Source organism: Oryzias melastigma, linkage group LG15, assembly GCF_002922805.2.
Source record: "Oryzias melastigma strain HK-1 linkage group LG15, ASM292280v2, whole genome shotgun sequence".
Classification (NCBI taxonomy): domain Eukaryota; kingdom Metazoa; phylum Chordata; class Actinopteri; order Beloniformes; family Adrianichthyidae; genus Oryzias; species Oryzias melastigma.
In genome coordinates, this window is record NC_050526.1 from 11,850,182 (window position 1) to 11,867,924 (window position 17,743).

General features: G+C 39.1%; 2 protein-coding genes and 1 long non-coding RNA gene across 4 annotated transcripts in view; 1 reads left to right on the plus strand and 2 right to left on the minus strand.

Annotated features, from left to right (window-relative positions):
* LOC118599701 overlaps positions 1 to 9,606 on the minus strand; it is an 11,520-nt gene extending 1,914 nt beyond the window's left edge. Inside the window, exons 1-2 of the long non-coding RNA XR_004949155.1 lie at positions 9,540 to 9,606; positions 4,418 to 4,486 (exon numbers count right to left, since the gene is read on the minus strand). This is a non-coding gene — a long non-coding RNA (uncharacterized LOC118599701). The remainder of the gene's footprint in view (positions 1 to 4,417; positions 4,487 to 9,539) is intronic.
* On the plus strand, positions 9,546 to 11,994 carry epcam (epithelial cell adhesion molecule). The gene is made up of 9 exons (XM_024296649.2): positions 9,546 to 9,865; positions 10,262 to 10,375; positions 10,451 to 10,706; positions 10,783 to 10,851; positions 10,932 to 10,995; positions 11,075 to 11,173; positions 11,257 to 11,454; positions 11,536 to 11,580; positions 11,661 to 11,994. The coding sequence occupies exons 1-9, from the start codon at positions 9,802 to 9,804 to the stop codon at positions 11,688 to 11,690; spliced, it is 939 nt and encodes a 312-aa protein (XP_024152417.1). The 5' UTR covers positions 9,546 to 9,801; the 3' UTR covers positions 11,691 to 11,994.
* A 2,866-nt stretch (positions 11,995 to 14,860) lies between these two features.
* plekhh2 (pleckstrin homology domain containing, family H (with MyTH4 domain) member 2) overlaps positions 14,861 to 17,743 on the minus strand; it is a 34,017-nt gene continuing 31,134 nt past the window's right edge. For both annotated transcript variants that reach the window (XM_024296869.2, XM_024296870.2), the window contains 5 exons: positions 17,350 to 17,486; positions 17,057 to 17,186; positions 16,821 to 16,907; positions 16,593 to 16,742; positions 14,861 to 15,462 (listed from right to left, as the gene is read on the minus strand). In XM_024296869.2, coding sequence (XP_024152637.1) covers positions 15,361 to 15,462; positions 16,593 to 16,742; positions 16,821 to 16,907; positions 17,057 to 17,186; positions 17,350 to 17,486 — 606 coding nt within the window. In that variant the 3' untranslated portion in view covers positions 14,861 to 15,360. The remainder of the gene's footprint in view (positions 15,463 to 16,592; positions 16,743 to 16,820; positions 16,908 to 17,056; positions 17,187 to 17,349; positions 17,487 to 17,743) is intronic.

Sequence of the window (17,743 nt, forward strand, 5' to 3'; positions counted from 1 at the left end):
GATGTGCCTGGTTAGTTTTTAAGTCTACTTAAGGCGGTTTGTTTTGAATGATTTGTTAGGGTTAATTGCTTTGATTGGATTTGATTGCATTGGTTTGATTGATTTTTATGTTCATAGTTTAATTGTGATATATCGATTTTAATTGATATGATTTTTTTGTGACTTTTTCTGAGGCTCATTGATGATGGATTGTGTTAAACCTTTTTGGGGTCATGGTTCTGATGTTATATGAGGTCCCAGTGTTTTGTCTTAATTTTTGTCCTTGGTTTTGGTCTGTTTTGTTCAGTGTTTTGATAGTCATAATTTCCGCATTTGTGTTGTTCCTGTTAGGAACAAGGGGATGGCGTGTCATGGAAATTATACATTTCATTATGTCTCATCCTCTGACTCTTGTTTTCTTATTGTCAGAACACCCTGAGCACAATGTGTAAACATTTTGATTTCATTAGAACATCTTGTTCATATTAGATATGGCATTTACGCTCCCGTCTGGAAGCTTCCGATTAACTGCTGATTATATGACTGTATAAAATGTGAACGTCCTTCATCACAGATCAGAGCTCTGCAGACCTCTCCGCCATGCTCGCCAACGTGTACTTTTCTCTGCTCTGTTTAATAAACTTTCATGAAAACGTTTGACATTTCTTCATTTCATCGGATCAACAAATATTCCACCACATGAGCTAGCAAGCTCCACTGTAGCAAGATCCACTGTAGTAAGCTTGCAAGCTCCACTGTAGTAAGCTAGCAAGCTCCACTGTAGTAAGCTAGCAAGCTCCACTGTATTGAGCTAGCAAGCTCCACTGTAGCAAGCTCCACGGTAGTAAGCTAGCAAGCTCCACTGTAGTAAGCTAGCAAGCTCCACTGTATTAAGCTAGCAAGCTCTGCTGTAACGAGCTACCAGGCTCTGCTTTAGCGAACTAGCGAGTTCTGCTATAGCAAGCTAGAAAGCTCTGCTGTAACATTCTAGAGAGCTCCACTGTATTGAGCTAGCAAGCTCCACTGTAGCAAGCTAGCGAGCTCCACTGTAGCAATGTAGCTAGCTCCATTATAGCATTCTAGCGACCTCCACTGTAGCATGCTTTCAAGCTCTGCTATAGCGAGCTATTGAGCTCCTCTGTAGTAAGGTTACTATCTCCGCTGTAGAATTATAGCGAGCTCCACTGTAGCACGCTAGTGAGTTTCACTGTAGCTTGCTAGCAAGCTCCACTGTATTGAGCTTGCAAGCTCTGCTGTAACACTCTATTGAACTCCTGTATATTGAGCTAGAAAGCTCCACTGTACCATCTAGCGACCTCCACTCATGCCATCAAACTCTGCTATAGCAAGCTCCTCTGTAGCATTCTAGCGAGCTCCACTGTAGTATGCTAGCAAGCGCCGCGGTATTGAGCTAACAAGCTCTGTTGTATTGAGCTAGCAAGCTCCACTGTAGTGAGTTAATGAGCGCCAGTGTCCACCAGGCAGGTGTGTAGCATTGCGGGCAAACCCACTGAGTGTCCACTTAAGCTAATGTGGTCAAACACAGGTCGGGTCACCACAGAAACTGCAGGCAAACCCATTTTGGGCCTACATTTTCTGCCCACTATCAAACCATATGGGACCCACTTAGCCCTGCGGTCTGGGAAGGCGAATCAAGCAAAGCAAACAGCTGAATCCAAATTAATTCAACTCATTTACAAATAGTGGAGGAATACAGTAGTACATATCACTCCACAAGGCTCCTGACAACAGCTGAAACATCACAATCTCATCTCCACGTCACCACATATCAACGTTTGGTAAGGACCCCTCTGCGTGTGTGTTTTATGTGTCCCCAACTTGACGTTTTTTTTTTTGTGCTGGCTGTTCATAAAATAAAGGGTCAACAACCCTCAGGATGCGCTATGTGATGCAGTACCAGATGTGCACTGGTCCTCAGGATTCGCCCATTACCGGTGCCCTAACCTTCATATGCAATATTATTAACTGAAAGGATTGGAGACCAAGGTCAATGTTATGTTTGTCTGCGTGTATCGCAATATTTCATTCACCAATTTTTAATGTTGACAAGACGATAATTAATTAATCATCTATAAGTTCCGCGTTTTACTCTTGATTTCTACCAACCGCTAGTTGGGGCTCCACACCACGACCAAAACAAAATCAAACTCTTTAAAAAATGTTTGAAAAATGATTCTGGTACAGTCTTTGGATATATTGTGTATGATATGTATCGTACTGCAAGACGTGTATCGTGATATGTATTGCACCATGAGATGCGTTTCATGATACGTATTTTATGGCCAGACACTTGCCAATACACACCCCTAATGTGCATCGATGATCACTAGTTTGGCAAATATAGACCACAATGCATTGTGTTTGAACAATTTGTCATTTTAAAAAAGATGAGCAAAAAAAATATATATTTTCTTTTAATCATCAGAACACAGTAACATAGATAGTATTTGTTGAAAATAGTCCTATTTTTACTTGATATCACATTTGCTGTTTAAAAAAGTAGTCAGCATGACTCCCAATACAGTTAAAACTGATGCTGACGGAGCTGATCAATATAAAGCGAGGTTTGTGGCTAAAGGCTATAACCAGAAAGAAGGGACAGATCTCAGTGAAACTTTTTCACCCACTGCAGACATGACAAGTGTGAGAGTAGTAATGCAAAAAGCAGCACATGAAGGGTTAATCCTACACCAAATGGATGTGAAGACGGCTCATTTGCTCCAATAGACTGTGAGATATTTGTGGAACAACCATAAGGTTTTGAAAAGAAGACAAAAACAGGTCAAAAACTAGTGTGTAAGCTGCATAAGTCACTTTATGGGCTAAAGCAATCAGGCCGGAACTGGAACCTGTTGCTACATAAGCATTGACTGAAAATGGTTTTGAACAGAACCCTGCAGAACACTGTCTGTATTCCAGAGAGAGAGAGGATGAAAAAGTGATCATTGTGATTTGGGTTGATGACCTTATCCTAGCAGGAAGCAGCAAAGAGACCCTAAGTCATGTAAAACAGATGTTAACTGACAGATTTAAAATGAAGGACTTAGGAAGATTGAAGCATTTTTTGGGTATTGATTTCCATCAAAGCAAAAACCAAGTCAAAATGTCACAGAAAAGATATATAAACAAGATCCTAAAAAGATTTGGAGTGGAAGACTGTAAACCAAGAGAGACCCCTTGTGAACAGAAACTGATGTATTCTGATGAAGGAAAGAAAATGACAGATGCAAGAAAGTACAGAGAAGCAGTAGGAAGTTTAATTTACTTTCTGTCACTGTGTGATTAGAATTCATAAAACAGATCAAATCTGTTTTACATATTTTGTTTGTTTATTATCAAAGGGACTAAAGAATTGAGTTTTCATCACATACTGAAGCATTTTTTATTTTTTTGTATTTGCAAAAGTGTATTTTTCTTTATTTAATGATCTGTTTTTGCTATTGTTTTAAAGAGAACTCGCATTTTTGTTCTTGCTGGGATGGTCCAACAGTTTCAATGTTTACAGAGTTTTGAAAGTCAGTAGGTTTGCTGCTTTCACTCTGCTCTCTGCCTGTGGTTGATGGCTCAATTCCCCCTTCCTCCCACATTTCCCGGCAAACAGGTTGCTAAGTGAAAAGAGTGACTTTATTACTGGAATGTGTTTTGAATGGGATTTTCTTTTCAAAAGTTTCATTTCCACAAAAGCTCTCTGAGAGATTGCCTGAAGCTAAAGGCTGTTCAGGTTTGTGTGAAGGTGTAAATCCAAACGCCGTTAGGATTTGACACAAGTAGCTGGAACAAAGAGGAACCCGTACAGACATGTTCAAATGAAGTTAAGCTTACTCATTGCTTATTTGTTTTTTATCATAGCGCAATAGTGCTGTTGCAGCTGAATGGCTCTTGTAAAGAAAACTGCTGTAAATAGAGTTAATCATTGCGATTAAATAAAGTTTTGTCTTCATTGAAATCTCCTCTCATTGGGTCAAACTTCCTGGATTCTAAACACAAACATCAGTTTTAGATATTTAAGAGCTTCTTGAAAGAAACAAGGAAACCTTTTTTTTTTTTTAAGTTTATCAGCTATGTCTTTAAATTATATTTAAAGATATATTGCATTAATGCTGACACCCAAAAAATATAATATTAGGATGATGAATGAACTAGAAATGGATGTAATGTGACGGATTTTGTTGGAGTTAATGACCATCAAGAGAAAACATTCTTTTTTTTCTTTCCCTTCACTCTAAATGTGTACGTGCAGTTGCAGAAGATGACCACGAGGTGTCGCACTGGGAAACATTCTCCATGGCTGGCAGCAGTTTCACAGTAAAGGCCTTCTTTTTTAGTTTCACAGTAAGTTAATCTCTTCAGAGTGATGTCACTGTTTTTTTCTCCTGCAGCTGCTATGCTCCGCCCCTTTCTTGTTGCAGTGACTCACCTGAGCTTGATGTGAAAAGGATCGAAACCTTTGGTGAAACCGCTTGTTTTCATCCTTCCATCAGAAATGCTGTAAAGTAGAAGTAAATAACAGTTGTACATATGTGATTGTAAGACTGAAAAGAAAATATTTATGCTACATTTTGTGTACATCTGTTATGAGAATAATAAACAGACTTTCTTCTATACATTTTTAATAAATGTTTACGCAAGAAACAAAAGTTCTGACTGTTCACCTCATTATTTATAAATGCTTGAGTGTTTTACATTTCTTCTTAAAGACTGAAAATTAGTTATATTTTATAATCAGTAAAAAGTGTTCAGCCAAACAATAAAAAAGAACAAAGAAACCAAAGTTACAAATGAAAAAAATATATTTAACTTACTTAGATATAAGGTGAAGAATATATATATATATATATATATATATATATATATATATATATATATATATATATATAGTCCGTATTTTCCGGACTATAAGTCGCACCGGAGTATAAGTCGCAGGGGCCAAAAAATGCATAATGAAGAAGAAAAAACCATACATAAGTCGCACTGGAGTATAAGTCGCATTTTTTTCAAGTAATTTATTTTACAAACTAGTTGAAAAAAACGATATTACATCATCCTGGAAGGTAAGTTATAACATTCATAAGTGAATAGAAAACAGGCTGAATATGTGTCAACACATATTCACATATTAGCATCATAAAAAAAACGAAAAGGTGTAGCATTTATATAACATAACAGTTTTATTTAACTATAGCCTCAAGAACTCATCAACTTTGTATCTTTACTGTAATTAATTGCACGCAATCTCACTCCATATCACTAAATCCCTTAAATTCTTCGTCCTCTGTGTCACGTCTGAATAACTAAAGTAAATAAAGTAATTGCATAGATCACCATAAGAGGGCACTCTAGACTTACGGTCTATATCTCATCTCATTAAAAATTCGTATATAAGTCGCACTGGAGTATAAGTCGCAGGGACATTCAATCTATGAAAAAAAACGCGACTTATAGTCCGGAAAATACGGTATATATATATATATATATATATATATATAAATATATATATTACTGGTAATTTTAAACATAAATACTTACAAACGCAAATTGTATATCAAATTCAACTTTATTTGTAGAGCACCATTCTAACAAAATGAACTCAAAGTCCTTCTTATTAATACAATTTCCTTAATTAAAACTAAAACAAAAAGCAAGAGATACTTTAGTTACTGGTTGACATTGTAATTAAATTACTTTACGTATTACTCATTTTAAAATGTGATTCTCTACTAGTTACTTTACATTACTTTACTTTTTTTCCGGTCATGTACAAATTCTCAAGTCAAAAACAGTTAGCATTATCTAGATCCTCTTGTCTTTCATTCAGATCTGTTTTTAAATGAATGGCCTCGTAAGAACTATGAACATGGTAGACCACAGGGTCACCGACATGCAGGTAACCCTCAAGGACCACACAAGGAGCCCTTAGGTGTCTTCCAAAAATGACACAACTCACTTGTGAGCTGCATCTAAACTTAAAATTTATTCTGTTGCTATTTTTTTTAATAAGAAACAGAAATCACTAAGAGTAAATTAAAAGATTCAAAGTAGTAAAGATTTGTGTGTAAACCTTGATTTATAACGTGTGTTCCCTTGTTTGTGTGTAACTTTGGACATGTGTATGACTAATTCTTGTAACACATACAAAACCTTTTGCGCATAACTTTATGTACTTGCAATTGTGTATTCAAATACACAAACATTACAAAATACAAAAAATACAATATTTAATTTACACACACAACTTAAATTCCAGCAGCTTAAAACTAATTAAACACAAATCTTGAAAAAGTATGCACAAATTACCTGATACACACAAAAAAACTGCTTTACAGTACGCACAAATCAAATGTGTGACTCTCCAGATTTGTGTGTAAGTGATGTGTTTAAATGCTGCTAGAAGGCTGGGTCATCAGAGTTCTCTTATCAGTTGCTTTGAATAAAGATTCTGAATAAAATCTGGTGAAAACGTTATATTTTCTCACTTTCTTAAACAGATATGCACTAATAATTACTATAAAGAAGTCTAAATATTTGTTTTTAAAAACACTCAACACTCAAGCTTCTTTATTCTCATCGCTCCCTTGGGTCTGTTCTTTCCCTCCTAGCACCTTCGCTACGGAACTCTTCCGTGAGCAGCAGTTCACGAGAGGACCAGGTCCTTCTCCACACCCAGAGAGCGGACGGAGTCGATCAGATCTACGCCGGGCTCTCTGGGGCAGGGAGGCAGTGCCAGGTCCTTCTCCACACCCAGAGAGCGGACGGAGTCGATCAGATCTACGCCAGGCTCTCTGGGGCAAGGAGGCAGTGCCAGGTCCTTTTCCACACCCAGAGAGCGGACGGAGTCGATCAGATCTATGCCAGGCTCTCTGGGGCAGGGAGGCAGTGCCAGGTCCTTCTCCACACCCAGAGAGCAGAGAGGAACATATCGACCCACTACGTTCTCTCAGTATGGAGGCTGTCCTCTTGCCCTCATCGAGCCAGGACCTCCAGCATGTATTGAGGCGACTCGTGGCGATTCAGTCTTGTATCTTTGAGATAAAAATAACAACAAAGTTCTTGCTTTGTTTGGAATTAATGGTGAAGGGTTATCTTTGCCTTAGGGAGTCAGAGGATCCTTGTTTTTTTTCCCACTATTGGATTTACCTCCACAAAACAAAAACTATACCAGGAAAAAGAAGGAGAATATTTACGAAGAAAAGTATAAGACGTCAAACTACCTCTTGTAAGGACGACCCATAGAAGGAAGTCTGTGCATTTCTGTCTGTGGGGTGAAATTGTGGCATAGCACAGAAGAAAGTATCTTACTGATTACAAGTTTAAAACAATTAAAGAAAAATGGGAAACTTTACACATTAAAAAAAGGAGAAGACTAAGAGAAAAATATGCGAACAATCATGACTTCATGATGTTGTTGTGGCACCTTTATGCTTTTTTTCTTTAATACTTTTGTGTTTGTGTGAACTATGATTAAATATGATGTAAATATGAATGTAAACAAATATACATAAGGTGGGGGTAGTTAATACTACACACTCATTTTTTAGCACTTTATCATTTTCTGTTTCAACTATTTTATTTTGTGCTTGAAAGTAACAGGATATAAATCAATCTATGACGACGGAAAGTGGAACTTGGTTTCTGAGGACATTTGGAGAAACGTGTCATCTGATGAAACCTGACTCAGCAGCGTGACTCACAAAAACAGAAAAAAATGTTTCCTAGTCTTCCGTTTAGTGAACAAAACAGCTGCAGGCAGAGATGATGAAACAGAGTCCTAAAGAAAATCAAACAAACAGGTTTCCTTTTTCTGTTTTTCAAAACACTCAATGCTTCTTGGAGAAAACATTATCCTTAGATTTTAATAATTATAAGATATAGAAGTGGATGAAATGATCAATTGCGACAAAAATAACTTAAAGCAACCCAGATGTGTTGTTGTCTGTTACCGTATTTTCAATAAGTTGCACTGGAGTATAAGTCGCAAGATCAAAAAATGTCTAATCAAGAAGAACATAACCATATATAAGTCGGTCTGGAGAAGAAGTCGCACTTTTAAGAGAATAGTCTGACGTTTCAGAACAAATCCACCAATCCTAGTGTAACTAAAAAAATAAATAAATGAATAAATACAAACAAGAATACTAATCTTTTGATCTGTATTAGAAAAATATCAAAGTTAAGAGGAAAACAATCAGATTCTCTTGCATGATTGTTTTGGACAACACTTCTTCTTCTACTGTCAGTAGCAAATACTTATACTCAGAGGCCTCTAGTGGTTGTTAGAGGAAACAACTGCTAAAGGACAACGGGTGTTTACTGGAAAAATAACTAATATATGAGCCTATTTATGCCAAAAAAAAAAAAAAAAAAAAAATGCCAACAAATAAGACGCTCCTGAGTATAAGTCACAGCCCTGGCTAAACTATGAAAAAAAATTGCAACTTATACTCCGGAAAGTTCACTATCCTTTGACACTTAGCGAAAAGTAGTCCATTTAAGTGTGCTACGCTTGTAGTAAAAGTGAGCCAGTTAAAGTATACTTGATCTTGTAAAGCTAAAATATTGCAGATTAGTCTGATGAAGTATTAAATTAGTGTACTTCCTGCACTACATGTATGATCTATGCTTGCTGGACTTTAAGGGATAATTACGCATACCGCATACAATAAATTTCAACAGTACTACATCAGGACTGGAAATGATTACATTTAAGGCTATGCGATTAGTCACCAATCAATGACTAATTGACCTTGAGGCTATTTTGGAGTTTAGCTAATATTTTAACTACATGTGAGCTATTTTGGCTATTTTAGATTTTTTTCTGTTTTTTAGGATATTTTGGAGTTTAACTAATATTTCAGCTGCATGCTAGCTGTTTTAGCTAATTGAGGCTTTTTCAGTTTTTTAGGTTAATTTGGCATTTAACTAATAGCTGGCTATCAGCTTCAGTGATTTCAGCTATCAACGTGAGCATTTATCTATCAATTTAAGCATCTTCAGCTATCAGCACTAGCATTTTCAGCGGCCAAATTCAGCTTACAGCATTCACACTAGTGATAGGTAGTGATATATATTTAGTTAGTTTAAAGCTAATGATGGTTAAGATGTGTGCTTTACAGTTTGCCCATGACCCGATTAGTCGACTAATCGGAAAAAATAATTGATGATGACTATTGAAATAATTGTTTGTGGCAGCACTATTTACATTAATGAAATGTCACGGAAGTGAAAGCATTTTCAAGCACACCTCAATCTCTAGGAACCATCAGGTTTCGGATTCGCAAAGATCTGGATATTTAACTAATTGAAACATTTAAGACTGTTTTTAAAAACTATAAGGAGGATGAGGCTTTGCTCCTTTAAGTTTTAACTTGAAAGGATAATTTGTGGTCATTTTTCCCTCTACATTCGCTAAAACTGAGTCACAGAAACATAATAGAAACCAGACAAGCAGAAAAAAAACATCAACAGAAACAGAGACTGGCTCCAAATATGGTAAGGCGGAACAGGTGCGTCGGTGACGTCACTGCCGCTTGTCTTAAATGTACCTGCTGTACCTGCACTGCTTCAGTCGAACAGCAGCAACGTCTCGCTTGTTGGAGGGACAGAAGGCGGAGCTCGTGCCCGGTGGATTTACGTGCGCGCTCTCGACGGTTTTTTTCCTTTGCGGAACAGGTTCGACAGGACACACCTGCGACAGGAACACTAGAGCTTTGTTGGAAACGACGCTCCCCTTTACTTCATCTTTGACTCCAGCGGAAGACGGACGTGAGGAGCTCGAGAGGGAAACTTTTTCTGGACTTCTTCATCATGAATGTGTGGATTTTTGCACTTTTTGCTGCCTTAGTGGCAGTGGGAGAATCGGATGACCCCTGTAAGTAATTTAAAAAAATAACACGTCATTTTTATCTGGATGGGAAAATGTGTGCTTTTCGGCTCCTTATGTCTGTAGAAGTAAACTAATAATAAAGGCCAAATCCGCCCCGCGCGCGCGCTCAGGTGTTGCGCAGGTTGAGTAAGTTTCGTTGTGAGGTGGGGGTTGGGGGGAATGGATTCTCTCGAGACTCGCTTGCTTGGAGAAGCCAACGCCCAGGTGCTCGGTAGACCTGCCTCTCTACCTGTTCCCTCCAACTCCTCCTTCGAGGCGGCAATGGCGATTTCGGTCGATAACAAAAACGCGCTTTTAGATTTCCCTCTAAACTGGCAAGTTTGTGAGTTTTATTTTCTTTATTTTTTTTAAGCTCTGCTTTAACAGTTTTGATGTTTCTAGGTTTGTGTGCCACTATGAAGTGGGCCAGTTGTGGGCCTACTGGTACTCCGGGATCGTGCCAGTGTAACATTACATTGGCAGAAAAAACTGACCAACCCATAAACTGCAAAGCATGTATGTGAAAGCCATTCATTCATCAATTTATGTTTGTTGTACTTCTTCGTTCTAATATTGTCTCTTCATTCTCAGTGGTCCCGAAGTGCTTCTTGATGAAGACAGAAATGTACAGAAGGTCAAAAAACCAGGACACCCGCTCTGTGGGGAAGCCAACCGAAGGGTTCGTGGACAATGATGGCATCTATGACCCAGACTGCGAGGCCGACGGTACATTCAAGGCCAAGCAGTGCAACAAAACAGAGGAGTGTTGGTGCGTCAACAGCGCTGGTGTGCGCCGCACAGAAAAGGAAGACATGAACATAAAGTGTGAAAAGTTGGTGGAGACCTAGTAAGTTTCTGTTCTTCTCTGTGGAATTAAATGTCTCTGATTTGTGTCTAAATGTAGAACTTCTTTTTTCCCTCAGCTGGATCCGTCTAATTCTGGATCATGGACCTGTGGAGTCATCGTCGTTGAATAAAGACTCGTTGAAGACGTTAGTACAGTTCAGCAGAAAGATCCAATGAGGACTCTGTGTGGTAGTATTTCACCATTTAAATCTGCTTCTCTTTACAGCGCTCTTGGCGATGCCATTCAAGAACGCTACATGCTTGACAAGAGTTTTGTCAAGGAGGTTGAGGTAAGGTTTGACTAGTTGTGGATTTTGTGACTGCTACTTTAACCTTCACACCATTATTAATAAACGCATAATTTTTCAGTATGATGCTGATGCCAAAAAGATCCAGGTGGACATGAAGAAAGACATGACTGACCGACAAACTAAACTGGCTGATGTGGCTTACTACATGGAAAAAGATGTAAGTTAACATTTTTCTTCCTGATCCAATATGGCCACATTCAGAATTGATCCTGACGTGTTGACTGGCCTCTCCCCCTGCAGATAAAGAAGAGTCCACTATTTAAGAACCTGGCCAAGTTTTCTCCTAAGGTGGGCACCACTACGCTGGACTTCACCAACATCCTGGTGTACTATGTGGATGCGGAGCCCCCAACGTTCAAAATGAACCGCTTGGCGGGAGGTGTCATCGCCGCCATCGTGGTTGTGTTGCTGATTGTGGCTGCCGGCTTGCTGCTTCTGGTGAGTTCACGGTACAGACCCGTCGAAGAAGAAGTGATGGAATTCTGTCTGAAACTGCTGTTTTTTTTTTTTCGTTTGCAGTTCTTCTGGAATCGTCAGCGCAAAGAGAAGTACTCCAAAACACGGGTAAGATGTCTGTTCTGAGTGTTTTTAAGTAGTGTATAAAATGACATGACTTTGACATCTGCCATCTCTATTCCTTACAGCAGACTGACGGGGAGACGGCAAACAATTAAAACAGATGGCGCTTGGAGTTCCTCTTGGACTTTGTTTTTGTTTTGTTTTTTTTCCCATAAGTGGAATTTTACCAAATCATGTTTCACTTGAAACTGATGTTTTAGGAAGCTCCAGCTTTTTATTTGTGGCACCTCAAGTACCACCATCTGTATTTATGTACTAAACATTGCCTACTATAAATGCCCTGAATTTTTTTTCTTTCTCCCCTATAAACTGTCATTTTCTTTTTGAACATGTTTTAGATTGTACAGTGTTGTTTGCATTTGTTTTTAATAAAATTTGTTGGGGTTGTGTATAAACTTTGAAGGTCTAAGTTTTGTTTTACTTTTTTTTTTTTCTCTTCAATAAAATAAATTGAGGCTGGAAACTAGTTCTATACCAGGAGGGGAAGTGGGTTCCTGAAACCGGTCTTTAAACTGGTTTGTCTGGTTTTCAGCTTATTTTCTGATGAAGTCAAAGTCCTGCTGTTTTCTCTGAACCAGCATTACAGAGAAACTCCAGGTAAAACATTTGCCACGGTTTTACTAGTTCAGCATGATGGCTTAAAAACAATAGTGCTGTAAACTGTCAGCAAGACTAAGAAGCTCGTCCATACTAAAACATTTATCTTTCCCTCACAAAACCATTGCTGCTTTAAATTTAATCGGTCTTTTGTGCCCCCCCCACCCCACACACACAACACACACAAACGGCAGCCGCCACACAAAAGCAGGTCTGTAACCAGTTCAGGCAGGTGTTGTGTAGCCTGAAGAGGCTCCTCCCCCAGTTCCCAGTCAGGAATGAAGGTGTGCCTCTTGATACCTGCGACGGGTATCGGCATGATGGTCTGTGAGGTTGTTGTGACGATGTTTCAATGAAAACTACAGATGCTGTGACAATCATCCAATCCACAAAGGATTTCTAGCCTTTATATCCAAGAACATTAATAGAAAGTTTAAAATAGAAACCACATTAGCTTTAGGATTACAGATATTATACAATTTCTCTTAAAGATGAAGGCTATGAAACTTCGACCACACCCTTCCACAAACAAGGCACTCTTTAGCATTGTGATAAGCAAAAAAACAAAATGTATGCCTCCCCCTGTCCCATCAATGGACTGTTCGGTTGCTATGGGGCTTAACTTCAGGTTTAGAAAGTGAATTCATTTGACGAACATTAAGTTTCTAGTCTAACAGAAAACTATCCAGTATTAGCAAATGATTGAACTGGACCTCCTCTCCTGACTGCTGAGTAACTAAGAGCGGACTGTTCTGACTCTGTCCTTTAGGCTCGGTGAACACTTCCTGTCTGCAAATGCTTTGTTTTCTCGTCGTGTGTCCATACCCTCATTTTACATCATGGTGTCTACAGCTTTAACAGAGTTTGACTTCCTGCTTTGATGCAGAAAGAGATACCAAAGTAAAACAAAAGTAAATATCTTTCTTCTCCCATCAAAAGGTTCTGTAGACATAGGTGCCGGAAACCAGAGGCTGCACCACTTCCTACTCAGCTGTAAAGAGAAACAGGAAGGAGGAGTGTCTAAAACGACGTTAATCTTGATTAAAAAAACAAAAAACTCTTGCTATGAAATTGGTCAGTATTAGTTTTCAATAAAATAACTTCACCTAAAACCATACTCTGATCGAAATTGTGTTTTAATATGTTCTTCTGGCATTTTTCTAAAAAAAATTGAAGCTTTTTATCCTGAGATTTTCTTTATTCAAGTTGTTGTGAATCAGGAGCAGATGCATACAATGCAGTTAGAAAAAGCACATTTGTGATGTAGAAAATACTCTGGGCTGGCCACAAGCTTCCTACTCCGCTCCATTCCGATGCATTCACTTGTACAAGTCGATTGATGAACGTCTTTGTCTTCCTCGTCAGAGCTGGAATCTGGATCAGAACTGTACAGCTGGATAGCTTCAACATTGCTCGCCATTTTTGTTGCACTAGTAATGCTAAGTTCAGGGTGTGAGGGACTGTAAGCTGGCGTGAGAGAGTGTAAACAGACAGATGATGGGAACAGTCCCACCCACAACGTAGAGGTGAGTTCTAGTGAACTCCTGCCGCTCTGCAGAAACTATGTCCAAGAAAACCCTTAAAATAGATTTAAAAATATATAACTTTTAAAAATGACACCAAAATGCAAAACCTGAAACTCAGTTTTTACAACAACATCTAATCTTTATTCAAATCTCATGCACGGTTTGCATTTTGAGGCACCTTCGGGGAACGTTTCTTCATTTATTTATTTTAGCACCTTTAAGAACCATCAAAATGGCGTTTAACCACATTAACAAACATGATATTAGGGTCAAATGTTAAACATTTTAAGCAGCTATGTTTAAAAATGGTCTCCCAAGACAAGCTACAATGTCTTTATTTTAGTGATCTTAGAGTAGGTAGAGCCAGATGAAATCTGATAGAATAAAGTACAGCAGGACACATTTTATTTTCAAGGAATAGTTTTGTTATTTCAAGAAAAAAGAAAAAAAATGAACATTTTGGTTAACTTCCTTACTAAAAATATAAATATTTCTTATGGAAAAAATACCAAAGTACTGTTAGAGCTGCACTTCGATCATCGTTTGATCTTTTGCAAAACTGGTGATAATTATTAGTATGTATTTTTTGCCCAAATAGAAAAAAAAATGTTTTCTTGGACATAGTTTCTGCAGACAGGAAGTAGTTGATTGGAAATTCGTTCCTGAGGTGAGGGTTTAACCATTGGCGCATTGTTTACACTTACACCCGCTCACACTACAACATAACAAGATGAACAAAAAAAGACGAGCCGTCCAGCTGTACAGTTTTGATCCACATTTCAGATGAGGAAAACAAAGACGTTCATGGATCTATTTGTCTGCAATTGAATGCGTCAGAATGGAGCTGAGCAGGAAGGCCCCGCCCAGCGTATTTTTCAAACAGATTTTTTGTTTTCTGTTCCTGATTCCCTCTGATTTGAATAGAGAAATGATCAGAAATGAAATTTGAAGCCTAATTTTCTTAACATATGACCTCCATAATCAGAAAAATGTCAAAATAACATGCGAACAACACATTTTGGGGGCTTTTTAAAGTCTATATGCTTCATCAGATTCTTGTTTAGAACCCATGAAAGAAGGGGATTACAAAGTGGAAGTTCTTAGAAAGCTTTGGTGTTTGCAGGCAATATAAAAAAAACAGCTTTTTGGGGGCAAAAATTGGACTTTTATTGCAGTGTGAAATAAATAAGGAAAAAAATGGACGGAACATTTTCCCAATTTGGCTAATAAAGAGCACAGACAAGTTTACTCTTAAATTAAAAAGTAAACATACTTAATTACAATTATGAGTCAATCCCTAGTTCAGAAAATGCAACTATAAGTGTAGAAATGACAAAGAATTTATAAAAAAACCCTTTTGAAATGTTGCTTTTTTCTGCTCTAGTCTTTCATTGGAGTTGAAATATTTTGTGTAAACTAAACTCATGAAAGTGCTTGAAAGATTTTGAACTCCAAATACTTGAAAACTGATCTAAAAAGGCTATAAGTTTGCATATAAAAACAAGGAATCCGCCTTTATTGCCCCACGTTGCTTCTGATGGAGAAAACACCTGGAAAAAATCTGCTTTGTATTTTGGTTCCAGCATGGCGGTGCCTAGTGAAAAGGTTTTTTTCTGTTGTTGTTTTTGGGCGTCTCCCTCGGCTACGCCACCATCAGAGCCGGGGCGGAGAGGTGATGGGCTGCGGCCTTCTGTTGATGAGCGCTGTTGATGTAGCTGGAGATGAGGAGCGTGATCTCCCGTATCTGTGACACAAACAGGCGGACTCGTTCATGCTGCTTCTTAGGTCAAAGATAAAGAAATAAACAGCCTGCAGGTGCAACTGCTGTCCCCTTTTCAATGGCAGAGCAGCTGCTACTCGCCCCTCCCCCACGGCCCACATACAGGCCCCACTGACCCCCCTTCTTCCTGTGCCATTCTGGTCAGAGTTGCATTACAAATGAATAAAAAAAACGTTTTCAAAATGTTCTTTTGCTTTTATCTCCATAGCAACCATTTTCTGTTTTGGTCGCATGAGGATGACGTAAAGGTCTACGTAAGTTTTAGAAGAATCGACAAAAGTACGCTTTTGGATTTCCTTAGCAACAGAGCTTTTCTGCTAACCACTCCCACATTGCTAACGTAGTCATATAGTATGTTACATCATCTTGATCAGTTTGAGCCAACGATCCATGAATTGCTATGACACAATATTCTGGTTAAAAATGTTCAAGCCACAGGGGAACGCCATTTTTGCAAGCTAGCAAACACTGTTCAAAATTTACAACTTCTAATTAGAACATTTTGTCCTCCCGGGTAGTCTTTAATGATGCTCAAGGAGAAAAGAGGGCACTGATCAAAATCCTAAAGAGGACATTCAATTTTCAGCGGGTGCAAAGTTTATTTGGAAATTCAAGATGGCGGCCTCCTCCTGAGAACAAAACTAGTGAAATTACCGGTAATCTGGCTGCTTCTCTGTAATACTTAACCAAACATTTCTTTTCCCATTTGTAGGAAAATGTGAAAATGCGACAAATATCCTACTTTGTCACAAAATTGCCACCAAGTCGTAGGTTCTGATATTTTAAAACTCCCTTTGGATATCCCCAACATGTGTCTTTGGCTACACATTCTCATTCCCAACTCGTCACATATTGATGTCCAGTTACCCCTGCACGCCACTTTTTGATGTTTTGGGTGTCCCCAACCCGTCATTTTTGATGGCTGTTCCCATTGAATCAGGGGTCCGGTCGTTTTGTCGGACAGAGTACTAGAGTACTCGTGACGTGACTAGTGCTGGTACCCTAACTCGGGGGGGTGCCTTAAGTATCAAAGTGTTGATTTGGGAATGAGAATGTGTTGGTTTATTTTCCTGCTTTGAACTATCAGACCTCACCTCAGAGGTTTTCATGGCAAACAGATGCTTCTCCGTCGGTTTGTTCTTGGCGGCGTTGGAACCGATGCTGTGACCCACCACCAGCATGAAATCCTGCTTGCAGCCCCCAAATGTCATGAGGTTCTTGTATGGGTGGGACACCAATAGTTTCTGCATGATTAAAATAAAGGTACAGCACATAAGAGAGGTGGACAGAAAAGTAATCTGAGGCTTTGAAAAGCATCTTACAATAGAGGCATGCTCCAGAACGGCGACGCCGTGTTCGTGCACCGCCAGCCAAACACGGACACCCCCCTCTGGAGAAGGAGTGATTGACTGAAAACAGAATAAAACCTTTTTCTGTAAATGTTATCCAATCCACTCATCTGATTCTGAGAGGGGGAGAGGCAAACAAATGCAAACAGACAACAATAGGAAGCAGAGAAGGCTGCGAGGACACTCCGCCTACGGGATCGACCTCTCACCTCTGCCTCAAACAGTTTGGCACCAAAGAAGGGCCACTTGCGAGCAACCGTCAGGTAGATCCGGACGCACTCGGAGGAGGTCCGCCCCCTGAGGGAGGCCCACCGCGCAGACAGGCTCTGCAGCAGCTGTCTGATGAGAGGAAACACCCAACATTTGTTTGAATCTTTGCAGAAAATCTTTCACATTTACAACCTTTAGGGAGATAAAGTCTTTTATTTGTGAGCTCAGAATATGATCGGGAAGCTGGATGAACATAGAAGAGGAATTTTTAGACTGCAGAGCGGTGCCGCACCTCTGCTGCTGCTCTGACGTGGTCCTGCGGTAGTGTTTGGGGTAGAATCGGTCCAGCACCTGCTTCACGGTCTGGTTAGACTTGGTCTGGGCTGATCCAGGGGCTGAGAAGGGCCGCTCGAAATCTCCAAACTCCACCTGAACGCTCCGACAAGTCACTTTATCACCTCATGGAGAAGCTATATCTGATCAAACCTTTAACTCATTCATAAAAACAATAGTTTGGCGTTTCTAAATAAAACAGAGCTTCATAAAGATTGGATAGAATTTCTTCAGTTTCCTCAGTTGATACATGTCATTTCAGATCGTTTCTCTGTTGTTTGAGATAACTCCAAAGCAAGTCGGCACACGCCTCTGGGCGAGTTTAACCCCTTTTTTCATGGTGCATTGCTTCA